General features: G+C 41.5%; 1 protein-coding gene and 1 pseudogene across 1 annotated transcript; one reads left to right on the top strand and one right to left on the bottom strand.

Moving 5' to 3' along the window:
• Positions 1-12001: 12001 nt before the first annotated feature.
• On the bottom strand, positions 12002-15301 carry LOC133766284 (casein kinase II subunit beta-like; annotated as a pseudogene).
• An 887-nt stretch (positions 15302-16188) lies between these two features.
• Positions 16189-16428, top strand: LOC133766559 (reactive oxygen species modulator 1-like). The gene has a single exon (XM_062200229.1). The coding sequence runs from the start codon at positions 16189-16191 to the stop codon at positions 16426-16428; it is 240 nt and encodes a 79-aa protein (XP_062056213.1).
• The last annotated feature ends 2147 nt before the right edge of the window (positions 16429-18575 follow it).

The following is an 18575-nucleotide window of genomic DNA, read 5'->3' as shown; positions in this document are numbered from 1 at the left end:
TTTCCTAAACTTTTTTGTTTGTGTTACTTTGGGAGATGACTTTCATTGAGCTTATCCACCTGAGTGGAAATAACATCTGTACAAAAGCAAAGGTTTGTTACTATAATTTCTGCATCACAATTAAAATCCAAACAAAGAAATCAACTCGAAATCCATAGCTTCTTTGAAGCCACAGTAATACTTAACTATGGTTAAGACTTGGATACAGAAATTTGGTTGGTTGGAAAGCTAATTAAACTTCCATCGTGCTCAAATAGAATTACAAAAAGACAAAATTGTGTTGTTCACTGGAATCACCAACAATGGACAGTTGTTAGAGTAGTTAGAGTCCTGAGATAATGAGGAATCCAGACATCCTTTGGACAGTCTTCTGTTGTATTTTCTTCCCAGAGATTTGTGGGTGCGTGGGATGACACCACCATCAGCAATTGTAGCCTTGATGAGAGTCCAATTCTTTTTTTTTTTTAAGATTTATTTATTTATTTGAAAGGCAGAGTTACAGAGAAGCAGAGGTAGAGAGAGAGAGAGAGAGAGAGAGAGAGAGAGAGAGAGGCCTTCCATTCTCTGGTTCACTCTCCCAATGGCCACAATGGCTAGAGCTGAGCTGATCCAAAGCCAGGAGCCAGGAGGTTTTTCTGAGTCTCTCACATGGGTGCAGGGGCCCAAGGACTTGGGCCATCTTCCACCACTTTCCCAGGCCATAGCAGAGAGCTGGATTGGAAGAGGAGCAGCCGGGACTAGAACCGGCATCCATATGGGATGCCGGCGCTTCAGGCCAGGGCTTTAACCCTCTGCGCCACAGCACTGGCCCCTCAATTTTGAATTTCCTGACAGAGACCGACTGGGACCACAGTCCTAATTTTAGAGACCTCTAGGAAAGGGAATCTGGCCCAGCTTTGTCTAGGGTCTACTTCTAACTCAATCAACCCATAGACAGAAAATACAGTTCTCAGAAAAGGCTGGTATTCCCCATGTAAATAATCTATGGCCTCAAATGCGATTTACATACCCGTCATCTATTTTATACTTTGTTGGTAAGTCTGTGGAGAAACAGGAATTTTCATTTAGGGCTAGTGGAAATGCAAACTGATACAACCCTCACAAAGTGAGATTCGGTAATATCTAGCAAAACTGCACATACGCTTATTTTTTCGCTTGTAGGAAGTTGTTGTAAGGAGACACCTTCAACAACATGAAAACACACAGGAATGAGACTGTTCATTGCAGTATTGATTATAATTATCCCAAATGTCCTGACATAAGGAAGTTATGCAATTATAGTACATCCAAACAGTGGAGTACAATACAACTGTAAAATCTCTATAAACTGATATGGAGTGATCTACAAAATATTTTCTTCAGTAAAATAATAAAAGTGGGCAGGCGCTGTGGCATACATGGGTAAGCCACTGTCTGCAGCATGAGCATCCCACAGGGGTGCCAGTTTGAGTCCTGGCTGCTCTGCTTCTGATCCAGCTTCTGCTAACGTGTTTGGGAAAGCATTGGAGGATGGTCCAAGTCCTTGGCATCCTGCACCCATGTGGGAGACCTAAATGAAGCTCTTGGCTCTTGGCTTTGGCCTGGCCCAGCCCTGGCCATTGAGGCCATTTGGGGAGTGAACCAGCAGAGGGAAGATTCTTTCTCTGCCTCTCCCTCTTTGTAACTCTACCTTTGAAATAAATAAATATTTTTAAAAGTACATAATAAAAGTGGCAGCTATTCTCAAAATATGGTCTACATACTCTTGCAGTTCCACCCCTGAGACACTTTTGGATGGTCCATGAGGTCAAAACTATTTTCTGAATAATAGTGTGATGGTGTTTGCCTTCTTCACTGTGAGGACATTGGCACTGATGAAGCAAAAATGATGGAAGATAAAACTGCTGGTCCCTTCCCAAATCAAGACCACCATGGCAAATACTTTCCTCTGCCACCCACTGTCAATTAAAAAAAAAAAAAAAAGCAATTTCACTTAAGAATGTCTTTGTTGAGGCAGGAAAAATTAGAAGTTTCATCAAAACTTTACCTTGAGTACAAGTATTTTTACTATTTTATGTGACTAAATGGGAAGGACGCATCAACATTTCTTTTTTTTTTTTTTTTTTTAAGATTTTATTTATTTGAGAGGCAGAGCTACAGACAATGAGAGGAACAGACAGAGAGAGAGGTCTTCCATCCTCTGGTTCACTCCCCAAATGGCTGCAACAGCCTGAGCTGCACCGATCCGAAGCCAGGAGCCACGTACCTCCTCCTGGTCTCCCATGTGGGCGCAGGAACCCAAGCACCTGGGCCATCCTCCACTGCCTTCCCAGGCCACAGCAAGAGAGCTGGATCAGAAGAGGAGCAGCTAGGACTAGAACCAGCACCCATATGGGATGCCGGTGCCTCAGGCAGAGGATTAACCTACTGTGCCACGGTATCAACATTTCTGATGCACACAGAACATTATGGTTCTCTCAAGGGAATAGTATTTCTACAATTGTTTGACTGCAACTAACCTAACCCTTTTTCACAGAACACCATTTATACTTGAAATTGTTGGACAAACTGTTGTTATTTGACTCTTATTTTATCAATTGTGAGTGAAATGATCCTAGTACTTCAGACAAATGATAACAAGGGCCAGCATTTGTGGCGTAGTAGGTAGACACTGGTATCCTATATGGGTGCTGGGTGGAGTCCTGGCTGCCCCTCTTCCAATCCAGCTCCCTGTTAATGCACCTGGGAAAGCAGTGAAGGATGGCCCAAGTGTTTGAGCCCCTGCACCAATGTGGGAGATACAAAAGAAGCTCCTGGCTCCTGGCTTTTGGCCTGCCCAGCTTTGCAGCCATTTGGGGAGTGAACCAGCAAATGGAAAATCTCTCTCTCTCTCTCTCTCTCTTGCTCTCGCTCTTGTTCTCTTTGTCTCTTTCTCTCTCTCTCTTTCTCTCATGCACACACACAAACACACACACACTCTGCCTTTCAAATAAATAAATTGTTTTAAAAATCTGATAATAAATATTGCTAATGGGAAAAATTCAAGTTTGAAATTAAATCTAAATTGAGAAAATTCTCATCTACTACCATTAACTTTACAGCTTCCTGATACCAATGGGGTCAAGGATAATATTCAGCAAAGCAATTTTTGATATGGCACAAGAAAGTATGTCAACATTGGGAAGATTTGCATATTTCAGTGAACCACTATTTTCCAAATAACCAAGGCATAATACAAAAACAGGCATGTTTACAGACACAATCAAAGCACAAGACAGAGTAATGGACATTAATGTAACAGTGCAAAAGACTTCACAAATATGGTTCCAGAACCCATGCTACAACTAACTTTTAAGAACTTTTCAGGGCCAGTGTTGCGGCATAGTGGGTCAAACCACAGCCTGTGACACCAGCATCCCATATGGGGAACAGTTTGAGACCCGGCTGCTCCACTTCCAATACAGCAATCTGCTGATTCACCTGGGAACGCAGCAGAAGATGATCCAAGTGCTCGAGTCCCTGCCACTCATGTGGGAAGATGTGGATGGAGTTCTTGGCTTCACCCTGACCCTGTCCCAGCCATTGCAGCCATTCAAGGAGTACACCAGGGAGTGGAAGATTTTTCTCTCCCTCTCTTTATCTCTCTTAATTCTGCCTTTCAAATAAAAAACTTTAAAAAAGAAAAGATAAGGGCAAAATAATATGGGAGAATGAAAAATGAAATTCAACTAAAAGTTAACCTAAAAGTATTTTGAAAGAATTATAGTTGCATTGTAGAGTATGGAAGAAAGAACTATATCAAGTAACTTTTGATATAGTGTTTTTTTTTTATTATTTTTTTAATGCCTTTTTTTTTTTTTTTGACAGGCAGAGTGGATAGTGAGAAAGAGAGACAGAGAGAAAGGTCTTCCTTTTTGCCGTTGGTTCACTCTCCAATGGCCGCTGCGGCCGGCGCATCTCGCTGATCCGAAGCCAGGAGCCAGGTGCTTCTCCTGGTCTCCCATGGGGTGCAGGGCCCAAGCACTTGGGCCATCCTCCACTGCACTCCCGGGCCACAGCAGAGAGTTGGCCTGGAAGAGGGGCAACCGGGATAGAATCTGGCGCCCCGACCGGGACTAGAACCCGGTGTGCCGGCGCTGCAAGGTGGAGGATTAGCCTGTTAAGCCACGGTGCCGGCCTGATATAGTGTTTTGACCTTATATCATAAGAGTAAAGGAAATAAAAGCTGAGGATAATTTACTTATTATCGTTAATCAGGTTGTTCTTTGATATTGACACACTTGTTATACTCTAAGATTGAGCAAGAAGTAATTATCTTGAGTGCAATGGGAAAGAGGTTTCTCATTCTTATAGAAAAAAAGTTACAAATATGAAAAGTGAAAAACTGAAATGAGTCCTGTGGTGTTAGACCAAAATTGGAGCTATGAGAATGAATTCATGATTTTTCAACATACAAAATTGTGGGTGTGCATGTGTGTTCTATCACTTCACTGAGAGAACCTGGAAGCCATGCCACTTCTGTTGCAATGAGCATACTAGAGCCCTGGTCTTAGTTTCTAAATATCATTCTCTCTTAAAAAAATGTATTTATTTGAAAGTCAGAGTTACAGAGAAGGAGAGGCAGAGAGAGAGAAAGATCTTGTATCCACTGGATTCACTCCCAAAATAGCCACAATGGCCAGGACTGGGCCAGGCTGAAGCCAGGAGCCAGGAGCCTCATCCAGCTCTCCAACATGGGTACAGGGGCCCAAGCACTTGGGCCATCCTTGGCGGCTTTCCCAGGCACATTAACAGGGAGCTGGATCAGAAGCAGAGCAACTGGGACTCAAACCAGTGCCCATATGGGATACCAGCACTGCAGACGGTGGCTTTACCTGCTATGCCACAGTGCCAGCCTCCTAAATACCATTCTCCACTGAAAATAACAAAGGCTTCTCAAACAAATGACTGATTCCAGTGTCGGGACAGAGAAAACACGGTATGAACATTATATACATGTTTTTGCACCAGAAAATAAGAAAACTCTCAAAGAACAATGGAAGCAAGGCAAAAAAAAAAAAAAAAGACAAAAGGATAAGGGGGCCAGTTACAGGGGCTCCCACTGGCCAAATCTGAGACAACTTGAGCACCAGAATAAATAATAATGGTAATGGGTTAAAATCAACCAAATAAAACAGAACTCCACAAATCCACTCAGATACAAATAGACAAACAATGAGAAGCTCATCCAGATAGTGGAACATCAACAAATCCATGTAGAGATGACAAACCATAAAAGTTCAGAGTAAAAATTCAAAGATTGGAATGTGTACCTTGTTCCAAAATGTTTATCAATTAAAAAGGGACGGTAACTTTACAGTGGAAAACTCTGACAAGTTAACATTACCAGTAAGAGGACAAGCCAACACTGAAGCCAGGTGCTATCTGAAATGATTAACTAAGGAGGGCAGATTATTACTTTTGTGATCTGTCAAAAATGCACATGCTCAGGGTGGACACTGTAGCTCAGATTAAGCTGCTACTTCGGAGGCCCATGTGCCATATTTAAGTTTCAGATCAAGTCCTGGCTACTCTGCTTCCAACCCAGCTTTCTGCTAATGCATCCTGGGAGGCAGCAGATGATGGCTCAAGTGTTTGGGCCCCTGCCACCCATGTGGAAGAGTAGATGGAGTTCCTGGCTCTCTGCTTTGGCCTGGTCCAGCCCTGGCTGGTGCAGGTATTTGGGGAGTGAACCAGAAGATGAATGACATTGCTCCCTCTCCTCTCCCTGTGTCCATCACTTTCCCTTTCAAGAAGATGAAAATAAATAAGCTTTTTTTTTTTTTAAAAAAAAAGCACAACCTCAATCAAATCACGAGGAAACATTAGACAATGCCAAAATGAGGATATGTTATAAAATACCAGGCCTTTACTTTAAAAAATGCCAAGGTCACGACTGACAAATATAGCTGTTCCAGATTAAAGGAGACAGATTTGCTTACTAAATACAATGTGTGATCCTAGATTGAATCCCAGTCTGGAAATTTCTATTTTCTTGTGAAGGACATTATTTGACAACTAGAAAAATATGAATCTGGTTAGTACATGAGGTAACAGCATTATATCAGTGTTAATTTCCTAATTTCAATAGTGTATTATGTAAGAGGATGTCCTTGTTCTTAAGAAATACACAATTATTTAGGGGTCAAGGGACAAATACCTGTAACTTACTCTCAAATGATTCAGGATAAAAAGAGATATGTGTAGGCAATGATTGTATGCCTGTGTCTGTGAACAAGCATGTTTGTGAAAGTATGTGGAAAACTGAAGAATTAAAAGATGTTTATTATTTGTTCCAAAAAATTGAAATATAGGAAGTTCCAAAAAGTTCACGGATAATACATATGATGGAAAACTTGCGCATGGATTTCAAAATTTTTGCACCAAAATAAATGTATTTGAGGAGTAAAGAGAGTGCAAGAAATAGAAAAGAAGAGGGAAGGAGGGAGGGAGAGAGAGTGAGCTTCCATTTGCTGGTTCATTCCCCAAATGCCTGCAATGGCCAGGCCTAGGTCAATAACTGGGAGCCAGGAACTGAAACCTGATCCCCGGTCTGATTGGCAGGAACCCAGCTATTTGAGCCATCATTGTGTTCTTTCAGGGTCTGCATTAGCAGGAAGCTGGAACCAGGAGACAGTCAGGAATCAATGATGGCACTCAGACGTGGACCTGGGCATCTTAAGAGCTAGGCTAAATGCCTGCCCCTAAACTTATCTTTTAATTCCATTTTTCATTTTACCCTCAAATGTATATGCAGAAAGTAATGAAGTAATGAATCCATCCAAGGAATCTGGGTACTATTCTTACAACTTTTCTGTGAGGCTGAAAATATATTAAAATGTAAAATTACCAAACAAAAAGTAAATGAAAAAGTAATGGGATCTGATTTATATATGCTGCAACATGGATGTTATTTGAAATAAAGTAAGCTAGACACAGAAGCACAAATCTTGTACAATCCCACTTACATGAAGTTCCTACAACAGTCAAATTTGTACAGGTCAAAACAGAAAATTTAGAACAGCATGAATATAGAATAGAGGTTTCCAGGGGCAGGAGGAAGGGGAGAATGAGGAGTTAGTGTTTAATGGGTGTAAAATGAATAGAATTCCGGAAATGGGTAGGACTGAGGGTTGCACATCAATGTGAATGCAGTTAATGCCATTGGACTGAACATTTTAAAATGATCAAAATGTTATATTCTATGTTATGCATATTTTCCTACATATACAAAAAAATAAATGAAGGTGACGGTCACAGGTTTATACTTGAACCTCACATCAGCGCTCTTTCCCTAGAACTGATTGCAAAATGCAGTTTCATTCTACAAAAACATTTAAGGAACAACCTCTTCCCCACCAGAGATCTTGTACCATCTTGCCACCAAAGTGAGAAACAGCTCATTTAAATAATTGGTCTGCCTTGGCTCTGGAGGTAATCTAATCACCATCGTAATTAACCAACAGCCCCACTGTAGGGCACCGCTTCCCAAGGATGTTTGGTGACCCTGAGAAATCAAGCATTTTGCAAGCCGTTCCTTTTCACACCCTTTGACCTCTGTAGTCTGAACAGGAAAAATAAAGCAGAGTGAAACAGCTGACTTATGCAGTCTCAGTTGTGGCCTGGGCCTGGCCTGACGTGGATGCACTCTCTGATCCTGTTTCTTGTAACTGTTTTTTGCAGTGTTAGGCAGTGGTAAAGTGCCTTCTCTACTTTACATGTCTTGCTAATTGCCTTTACTACCAAATACTAGGGCACAGTCAATCTTGTCTTATTTTTAGAAACTTCAAGTACCAAGTGAAAAACTCATTTCCATTTTCACAGGCACAATGACATTTCAGGGCTTTAATCTTTCAAAACCTGTTAACCAGACTCTGCCTCTGATTCTGGAGAAAACTACAAGTTCCATTGTCCTTGACTGTAGTTAAATCAGCATTATCTCCTGCAGAATAAGGCACAATCCCATGAATAATTTGACTTCAATATACCTCTTAAGGTTCACCCTCCACTTGCCACTCTGCATCTGCCAGAGATACTACCAAACTGTAGGCACATCCCCAAAGTGTTCATCATCGGCTGGGTCATTGGATGTACCCATTTTCAAGATTTTGGATATGCAGTGGTGATTTGCTCTCTCACCAGCTGTGAACAAAAGGTCTCATTTCCCCTGAACCTTTACCCATTCTGCTTCCTTCAGTTTTTGAAGTTGACTGAACTATACATTTTTTTCTCCTTTGAAGGCCTGAGCACCTTCATCTACTGTTCTTTGTTTACTTATTTTGTTTTTGCACCCATCAGCTTAATACTTTACCCCTAGTGAGCACTTAAGAATGTTTGCCACATGGGAGATCTGGATTGCCTCACCATCTCCTGGCTCTGGTCCCAGCCCAACCTCAGCTGTTGCAGTCACTGGGGGTGTGAACCAGCAATTGGGAGCTTTTTCTCTGTCTCTGCCTCTCTTTCTGTCTCCCAAATACTTTATTATTTTAAAGAAATATTTGTCAAGTGAATAATATCACTATCTTAGCAGCCTTTTAACTTAAATAATAATATTATTGCTTTCTATCATGTTCAAAGCAAGAGAGAATCAACTCATTGCAGATAACTTGAAAGAAGTGAGTAGGCATAACCCCATCACTCCAGCAATGGAGTTATACACATATAGGATGACAGGTAGTCAAACTTGACCTATCAGATAAAGCTGGATCCTAGAAGAAAAGCACACAATTTTATTTATTTTTATTTGAAAGGCAGAGGAAGAGAGAGAGAAGGAGAGGGAGAGGGCTTCCTTCTGCTGGTTCATTCCCTATGGATGCTTGCAACAGCCAGGGATTGTCCTGGCCAAAGCCAAGAGTCAGTTACTCCATTAGGGTCTCTCCCAGAGGTGGCAGAGAGCCAAGTACTGGCCCATCATCTGCTGCCTCCCAGGCTGTGCATTAGCAGGAAACTGGAAAAGGAGGCAGGACCCTACACCAGGCACTCCGATATGCAGGCATCCCAAGCAGCAGCTTAAGCCACTGTGTCACAATGTCCACCACACATAATTTGATTTTTATTTGTTTTCATAGACAATTTAAATAATGTCTAGAATGGATGTAGTTTGAGTGTGAATCCAGTAAACCCTTAGATACAATAAATAAAGCCTCAATTTGATTAACCAGATGAAAGGATACAAAGTCTTTGAAGGGCCTCCAAATCTGTGTTATTCCTCAAGGACAATCTATGGCTGTGCTGACTGCCTGGTGTGTGCAGTTGTAGGCATGAGGGAGACCACACATTCTTAGCTTACCAATAATCGATGAGGTATGAGTATAAACTTCCCATTCCAGCAGAAATTTATTTTTCCCTAGCTTAGACCACCTGTTACCAGATAAGGATTAGCTAATAGTAAATTCATTTTAATCTTCTTTATATATCTTGAGGCTTGACAATACAATACACATTTTATTTTCCCCCTGGATTTATTTTGCATTTCCATGTAGAAATGGTTTGATTACTGTGTGTGATACAATAAGAGAAGTATCTGGGGGATGAGTGAGGGAGAAATGGGAAGAGAGTGTGAATAAGTAAGTTATGTTAGGAAATTTTTCTCTAAACAGTATTGTAAGTAAGGAATACAGAGAGGCAATTCTGTGCACTGGATTTCAAAGTTACTTATAGAAAGCTTTGTACTGTTCTTTTTAAGAATATTTATTTATTTATTTATTTGAAAGTCATAATTACAAAGAGAGAAGGAGAGACAGAAAGATCTTACATCCTCTGGTTTACTCCCAGAATGGCTACAACAGTCAGGGCTGAGCTAGGGTGAAGCCAGGAGCTAGAAGCTTAGCTTCTTCTGGGTCTCCCATATAGGTGCAGGGGGCCAAGCACTTGTGCCATCTTCCACTTCTTTCCAAGACACAGCAACAGGGAACTGGATCAGAAGTGGAACAACCAGGCCTTGAACCAGCACTCATATGGGATGCCAGCACTGCAGACAGCAGCTTAACCCACTATGTACTGTGCTGGCCCCCAAAAGATTTGTATTTCAGTCTGAAGGGAGTTTCAAGAAATGTTGCTTAGAAACTCAACAAAATAACCATTACAGAATCATTAACCCTTTTGCAAAATGCACTGTGCTATAGGAAAATAAGAAGTGATGAGTGACTATTCAAATAGATGCATGTGCAGGTTTTTGCTGTATTCTTTCCTACACAGAAACTAAAAGGAAGAATATCTCATTTTACTAGTTGAAAGCAAATGAAACTAACACAAGAAATCTAGACTTCCATTTTTAAAACAGTTGTGTTGTTTAGATTTTAAAACTAGAGTTCTTGTACAATTCATAATATTAGAACAAATCACAAATTTTTAACTTTCAATGAGAAGTTCATGCAAGAATCATGAGAGAGGACAGGCATTTAATGCAGTGGTTAGGACAATACCTGGGACATCAACATCCTGTCCTGGGCCTTCTGCTTCCCACCCAGATTTCTGCTGATATGAACTCTGAGCCATAGCGGACAATGGCTCAAGTGTGAGGGTCCCTGCTGCCCACATGGGAGACCTGGATTGAGTTCTGGGCTTCTGGCTTTGGCCTGGACCAGCCCTAGCTGTTGCTAGCATTTGGGAAGCAAAGCAGCAGAAGGAAGATCTCTGTCTGTCTCTATGTCTGTCTTTTAAATGGAATATAAATTAATTAATTAATTAATTAAAATTTAATTTAAAAAGAGCCATGAGAGAGAGAGGAAGGAAGGGAGGGATGAAGTAAGGACAGGCATTCAGATAAGTTATCTGAGATGCTCCTACTTTTTACAAACCTAATGGTCACAATGTTATGTTTTTAAACCTTGGAATAAGGCTGTTTGTGTTTTTATGTCACATCTGGATTCTGAATGAAAAGAGCTTTATAATGGATGTATCAAACCCTTCTAGGCTTTACTCCCTTATCTTCCCTTTCCTGTTATAGACACACACACACACACACAAATAGCAATTACATTTTTAAAAGTAACTTTGCCCATATACTCAATAAAGTAAAACAATGCTCCTAGAGATCTCTAAGTGAGATACTGGTTTGGTTAACATGATTCCTGAACACACACTCTCCCCAAAATCAAGCCATATGTTCTGGTAAGTGCCAGTTTACCTCTAAAATGGGCATGAGAGTATCACCAAAGAAAAAATGTAATTGTTCTCTCTGGCAAGGAGAGTATGTCTAACGGTAGGACAGAAATAGATAGAAAGAAAAAGACAACAGATCAGAATTCTGGGAGCATTAGTGAGCAAACCATTTAGGCCAGGGAGTAAGTAGTTAGGCAAACCAGAATATTAACTATAAGCATGTTTCCAAAAAAGCTATGATGTCTAAGATTTGCTTCAGAAGAACATGGGTAAGAAGGAAGCCTGACCACAACAGTGGTCATGGTTGATCATTGTTGATGGGGACATGTGAATTCCTTATACTAGGATTTCCCATCTATTAGGTAAATTTCAAGTTTTTATAATAAAAAATAAAAAAGCAAAACAAGCAAAAAACACTCTGGGAATGATAAAATCCTTCTTTTTTATGTCACCTGGCTACTACTATTGTTTGTTTCTTTGTTTTCAAATTTTTTGAGAGAGAGGGAAATCTAACCTGTGGTTCACTCCTCAAATGCTTGCAATAGCTGAGGCTGAGCAAGGTTAAAGCCAGGAGCAAGGAATTTATTCCAGGAATTCAATCCAGGTCTCCCACATGGGTGGCAGGGACCCAACTACCCCCAGTGCCCATTAGCAGGAAGCTGGAGTCAAGAGTGGGGCCAAACTCTAACCCGGGCACTCACTCTTAAATGTGGGTGTCCCAAGCAGTAGCTTAACCACTGTGCCAAATGCCCATCCTTAATTATCTTATTTTTGCCTTTCCTTCCATTTTATTTCATATTCCCACCATAATAATGACTCCTGAAAGGGTGGTAGCAAAGGAATGGTGGTGTCAAAGACTGAGGGACAGGTCGGGTGGCAATCAGCGAATCATTTTGATTGGGATCTTGAAGTTGCTGGTGGTTTGGAGCTGCAGCTGAAAGGCCATCAGATGGATCTTGAAACCGTAGAGCCTGGGCACAAAATGGTTGGCAGGTCGCTTGGGCTGGTACTTGGAATGAACTGTGAAGAGCATGTGAGGGAAACCAGTGCTGAGAGGCACCATCCGTGGGATGGTGTGTACACAGCCATGCACTTGGGGCAGTAGAGCTTCTCCATGGCCTCACCTGGGATGTCCAAAAGGCCAATAGGAAGCATTGGCTGGTTCTCACAGTATACATGGGAACAGTAGCCAAGGTCTTCCTGCTTGTACTTTTCCAACATCTAGGCATTGCCACGGTTGGTGAGGATGTAGTGAGCATGGATCAATCCATAAAGCATCTCAGCCACCTGCTCAACGAGGTCATTCTGGTTGGGGCTGTCTTCCAGCTCTTCATCAGGTTCTAGGTCCAAGATCATGACTAGAGCTTGCCCATAGTGAGATACCAGCTGGAGTCATTTTCTGAAATAAAATTGGTTCAGGACTAGCAGATATGTATGTCGACTGTTGCCGATCATGAGAGGAAGGAGAGATTCAAGTATGGATGGATTTAGATGTTTACATCACCCTTGAAGAGGAGCCTGCTAACCTACTCTATAAATATGCTGCTGAAGAGACCTTCCAAAATGAGTTTCACAGAGAAAACAAAGTTTAAAAAATAAGGTCTATTCAAGTAGCTTGGAAATGATTAAATTTTCCTCCCTTTTAAGGTAAAATAGAAGAGTTGTTTTGGCTTTTGGATGTCATCCTGTGGGGACCTGATGAACACTTTGGAAGATAACAGATTGTTCTCATTTATAAATATGCCTCTAGACTAGAAAGCTTTTACTTAAATGTTTCATGCTTTTCAAGGTATGTGCTGATTTTACTCATACATTAAGAGTATTTATTAATTCATTTTGGGAAAAGCTATCTTGCCCTATCTTTACATGTTGTAAATGTTTGGCCAAACCTTCTGTAAAAATTAACTACCAAATCAGGATTAATGTTTCCAATTTTGGAGACTTGGTCATTCAAATCCAAAATCATTTGCTACCTGGCTTGACAGCATTTGTTCTTATTTCTTGTAAAAGGCAATAAATAATTTGCTTCCAGAGTGTCACTGGGGTTGTTCATACTTGCTAATGATTAACCACCAGTGGCTTATTAGACTAGAGAGTAAGACTTAAAGGCCGAGAACACAGATTTGTCCTATTTTAGATCTCTGCTTTGGTTTTTATGAAGAATTTATGAAAATCTGTAACACAAATGAGAAGCAAACTTAAATGCCCAGTATGTGGGGACTGGTTATGTAAATTATTTCCATAGTTCCCCTGGACTATTAATTAGTCATTAAAAATGATAGTGTAGATCCCTGCACCAATCTAAGTTTTGGCACTTGTCTTTGTTAACCTCACCTCAACCCCGAAGTTAGCTGTTGTTAATACTTCCCTGAGGACCAATACAGAAAAAATATAAGCATATAAAAATTCTACACAAAAAGGTGTAATAAGGGTAGTACACAGTTCCATACTTTGTTTTTTCAAAAAATCCAATTTAACACTTGTAGTCATGAACCACATGGTGACATTTCTGCCAACAATGGACAGCATATATGATAATGGTCCCACAAGGTTATACAGCCTAGTGATGTCAGAGTTCATTTTGTACAGGTATAGCCTATGAATATGATATTTACACAACACCAAAACTGGAAAAAAAAAAAAAAAAACATGTTTCAGAAGCTATTCCTTTTAAAAAAAAAAAAAAAAGACTGAATTATTTATTTGAAAGTCAGAGTTACAGAGAGAGAAGGAGGGAAAGAGAGAGATCTTCCATCTGCTGGTTCACTCCCCAGATGGCTGCAACACCCACAGCTGGGCTAAGTTGAAGGCAAGAGCTTCATCAAGTTTCCCACAAGGGTGTCATGGGTCCAAACACACGGGCCAATTTCTGCTGCTTTTCCCAAGCTATTAGCAGAGCTGGATCAGAAAATGGAGCAGCTGGGATACGAGCCGGCGTCCATATGGGATGCCAGAGTTGCAGGCGGCAGCTTTGCCACTACACCATAATGCTGGATCCTATTCCTGTTATTAAATGGTTCATGACTACTATTAATCTTTCCATATCAGCTCACTTTTATTTATTTTATTGTTGTAATGACAGCAAAATAACATTTTTATTGTTTCTTTCTTCATGGTTTTGATTAGCTGGATTTTTTTTTTTTTGTAAATTATTCATCCACAGATTTTGTCCAAGGTCTTGAATGCCAGTTTAGTTGCATCACTCCTTTTTTTTTTTTTTTTTTTTTTTTTTTTATTTATTTGAAAGACAGAGTTACAGAGAGAGGTAGAGACAGAGAGGTCCTCTATCCACTAGTTCACTCCCCAGATGGTCACAAAGGCCAGAACTGAGCTGATCTGAAGCCAGGAGCTAGGAGCTTCTTCCAGGTCTCCTATGTGGGTGCAGGGGCCCAAGGACTTTGGCCATCTTATACTGCTTTCCCAGGCCATAAAAGAGAGCTGGATCGGAAGAGGAGCAGCCGGGACTAGAACTAGCACCCATATGGGATGCCAGTGCTTTAGGCCAGGGCTTTAACCCCCTGCACCACAGTGCTGGCCCCTGCTTCACTGCTGATCCAGCTCCCTGATAATGCACCTGGGGAGCAGTGGATGATGGCTCAAGTACTTGAGTTCTTGTCACCCATGTGGGAGATCAGGGTGGAGTTCCTGGTTCCTGGCTTCAGCCTGGCCCAACGTTGCAGTCATTTGGGGAATGAATCAGTGGATAGAAGCCCACACACTCTCTCTCTCCCCTACTCTGCTTCCTAAATAAATAAGTGTTCTTTTGAAAAACATTCATCTCTCCTATGGTCTGTATGAGCTCTTCATATATTAGAGTCCGATAGTCTTATGCTTGTACTGCAATTATTTTTCTCAATTTCTTTGCTTTGAAAATGTTATGGAATTTTTCCTTTGATATGTTCAAAACTGTTTTTAAATGTCTATAAACATTTATATCTCATCATTCTTTGATTTTGTGCTATGGTTAGAAAAGCATTCTCAGTATAATATATATATATATATATGCCTTCTTCTAGAACGGGTATCTCACCCTGGGGCAGTACTGACATTCTGGACAGAACTTGGGCTGTGAGGAGTGTCCTGTGCATGGCAGAACAGAGAGCAGCATCCTTCGCCTCTGTCGACCAGATGCCTCTACCATCCCTCCTCTCCAGTTGTTATCACAAGTACCTCCAGACATTGCTACACACACCCTGGTTTGAAAACCACCATTCTAAAGTAAACATAGCGGGGCTGGCACTGTGGTGCAGGAGGTTAAACCACTAGTCTGCAGTGTCAGCATCCCATATGGACACCTGTTCAAGTTCCAGCTGCTTCACTTCCGATCCAGCTCTCTACTATGACCTGTGACCTGGGAAAGCTACTGCTTGGGCCCCTGCACCCATGTGGGAGACCTGGAAGAAGCTTCTGGCTCCTGGCTTTGGATTGGCACAGCTCTTGCCATTGTGGCCATTTAGGGAGTGAACCAGCAGATGGAAGACCTCTGTCTCTCTCTCTCTCTTTCTCTCTCTCTCTGCCTCTCTGTAACTCTGCCTTTTGAATAAATAAATATTTTTAAAGATTTAAATGAAATAAACATAGCTGCATATTTATTTATTTGAAAGGCGTAGAGTCAGAAAGAGCTCCAGTCCTCTGGTACACTACGCAAATTCCAAGAACAGTGAGGAATTGAATGAAGCCAGGAGCCTGAAATTCAATCCAGGCCACCCATATGATTGGCAAAAACCCAAGTACTTGAGCTATATCACCTGCTGTCTCTTAGGGTGCACATGAGCAAAAACCTGGAATCAGGAGGGGACCTGGGACTTAAAACCCAGGAACCCAAGTGGCATCTTAACTGCTTTGCCAAACACTTGCCCCCAGCTTGATTTTTAACAAAGGATAGTTGATTTTCCTAATTCAATATAGACCTGGTATGAAAAGATTCCTTTGTCAAAATCTAAATCTTCATAATATATTTTAATCTACCTCACTGTCCTTTATTTCCTTTTTATTTACTAGTACAAAATTTTCACATTGTAATTATAAACTTCAAAATAGGAGCAACCAAGACTGTGAGTGAGTGAGATGTCCATGGCTGTGGGTCCCTATGGACAATCCCAGCCAAGCTGTTTCAATCATGTGAAGATGGGCTTTGTGATGGGCTGCGCCCTAGGCATGGCAGCTGGGGTACTTTCTGGCACCTTTTCCTGTCTCAGGATCGGAATGTGGGGTCTCAAGCTGATGGGCAGGATTTGGAAAACCATGATGCAGAGTGGTGGCACATTTGGCACATTCATGGCATTTGGAATGGGGGTCCATTGCTAACCAGGGCAATGGCCCCCTGCTACATCTACACTTTTCCATCAGTCCCAGTGTGTGTATGATAAAATCATCTTTGAGTAGCCTGGAAAAAAAAAAAAAAAAACAACTTCAAAATATTTGGAAGGACTTCCCCTACCTTCCCCTGCTCTCATCTCCTATCTTTAAGAATTTCTCTGGTGGGGCTGGCACTGTGGTATAGTGGGTTAAGCCACCGCTTGCAGTGCTGGTATCCCATACAGTTGCTGGTTCAAGTACCGGCTGCTCCATGTCTGATATAGCTCCCTGCTAATGCGCCTGGGAAAGCAGTGGAGGATGGCTCAAGTGCTTGGGTCCTTAAACCCACATGGGAGACCCAGAAGAAGTTCCAGGCTCCTGGCTTTGGTTTGGCCCAGATCTGGCCAATGTGGCCATTTGGGGAGTGAACCAGCAGATGGAAGATCTTTCTGTCTCTCTCTCTGCAATTGTGCCTTTCAAATAAAATAAAGTAATCTTTAACAAATTTTCTCTGGCTATTGGGAGATGCTTAATTTCAATGAACTGTGGCATTGCTTTGCCAATTTCTTTAAAAGAAAAATAGTCCTGTTGGTATTTCAATGGAACGTGCCTTGAACTAGAAGACTGACTGAGGGAGGCTCAGCATCTACATAGCTTTCACCACTGAATCTTGCTAGAAAGAAAAAGGTGCCTTTTATTTCAATGAAGTCTTCCTTTATGTCTCTCAGTGGGGTTTTAAAGTTTTCTTCATAAAACTTGCACATATTTCTTGTTAATTTTACTCCTAGATATTTCATCGTTTTATTGCTATTATAAATGGCTCCTCTACAGCTGTGGGAAAAATAATGATGATAAATGGAAACATGCGAATGGATTAGCTCTTGGGTGGAGAGAGAAGGAATTAGTTAAAAGGTTGTTCAGTATTCTGAAGGGCTTACTATTGCATAAATATGGTGCTTACTCTATGTATTTTTAAAAACCAGGACACCTTACATTATGCATTTAAAATAATATTTTACTGCTTTCAGCTTTTTGTCATATGAGTTTTAAATTAATAACAATAAACAACCAAGTTCTTACTTATTTTAAAAAGAGAAATATAATCAGTACAATGGAAAATTATTAACAAACAAAAAGAAATAAAATTGACTGATAAAGGGACAGCATTGTGGAGTAGCAGGTACAGCTGCCACCTGCGACACTGGCATCCCTTACGGGTGCCAGTTGGAGTCCTGGCTGCTCCACTTCTGATCCAGCTCTCTGCTAATGGCCTGAGAAAAGCAGTGGAAGATGGCCCAAGTATTTGGGCCCCTGCACCCAAGTGGGAGATCCTGATGAAGCTCCTGGCTCCTGGCTTTGTCCTGACTCGGCCCTAGCTTTTGGGGCCATCTAGGGGAATAAACCAGCAGACAGAGGATCTCTCTGCCTCTCCCTCTCTCTCTGTCTCTCCCTCTCTCTCTGTAACTCTGATTTTCAAATAAATTAATTTTTAAAATTGAGTGACAGGGGCCAGCACTGTGGGTTAACGCCTTGGCCTGAAGCACCGGCATCCCATATAGGCACTGGTTCTAGTCCCAGCTGCTCCTCTTCCAATCCAGCTCTCTGCTATGGCCTGGGAAAGCAGCAGAAGATGGTCCAAGTCCTAGGGCCCCTGCACCCACGTGGGAGACCTGGAAGAAGCTCCTGGCTCCTGGCTTTGGATCAGCTCAGCTCCGGCCATTGCGGCCATCTGGGGAATGAACCAGCAGATGGAAGATCTCTCTCTCTCTCTCTGTCTCTACCTCTCTCTGTAACTCTATCTTTGAAATAAATAAAATAAATCTTTAAAAAAATTGACTGACAAATATATAAAAATGGGTCTTCCTCTTCAAAGAGATGTGAACCTTAAAAAATTAGAAAAAAAAAAAAAAAAAAAAGGGGGACTGGCACTGTGGCTCTCTGCTATGGCCTGGGAAAGCAGTAGAAGATGCTCCAAGTGTTTGAGCCCCTGCACCCTCGTGGGAGACCTGGAAGAAGCTCCTGGATCCCGATCAGCATATCTTTTGCAGCCATCTGGGGGGTGAACCAGCAGATGGAGGACCTCTCTCTCTCTCTCTCTCAGCCTCTGCCTCTCTCTCTCACTCTGCCTTTAAAATAAATAAATCTTTTTTAAAAAT

The sequence above is a fragment of the Lepus europaeus genome, chromosome 9 (assembly GCF_033115175.1).
Source record: "Lepus europaeus isolate LE1 chromosome 9, mLepTim1.pri, whole genome shotgun sequence".
Lineage (NCBI taxonomy): Eukaryota > Metazoa > Chordata > Mammalia > Lagomorpha > Leporidae > Lepus > Lepus europaeus.
The sequence above is the reverse complement of the archived record's forward strand: the minus strand, read 5'-3'. Positions and strand labels throughout refer to the sequence as shown.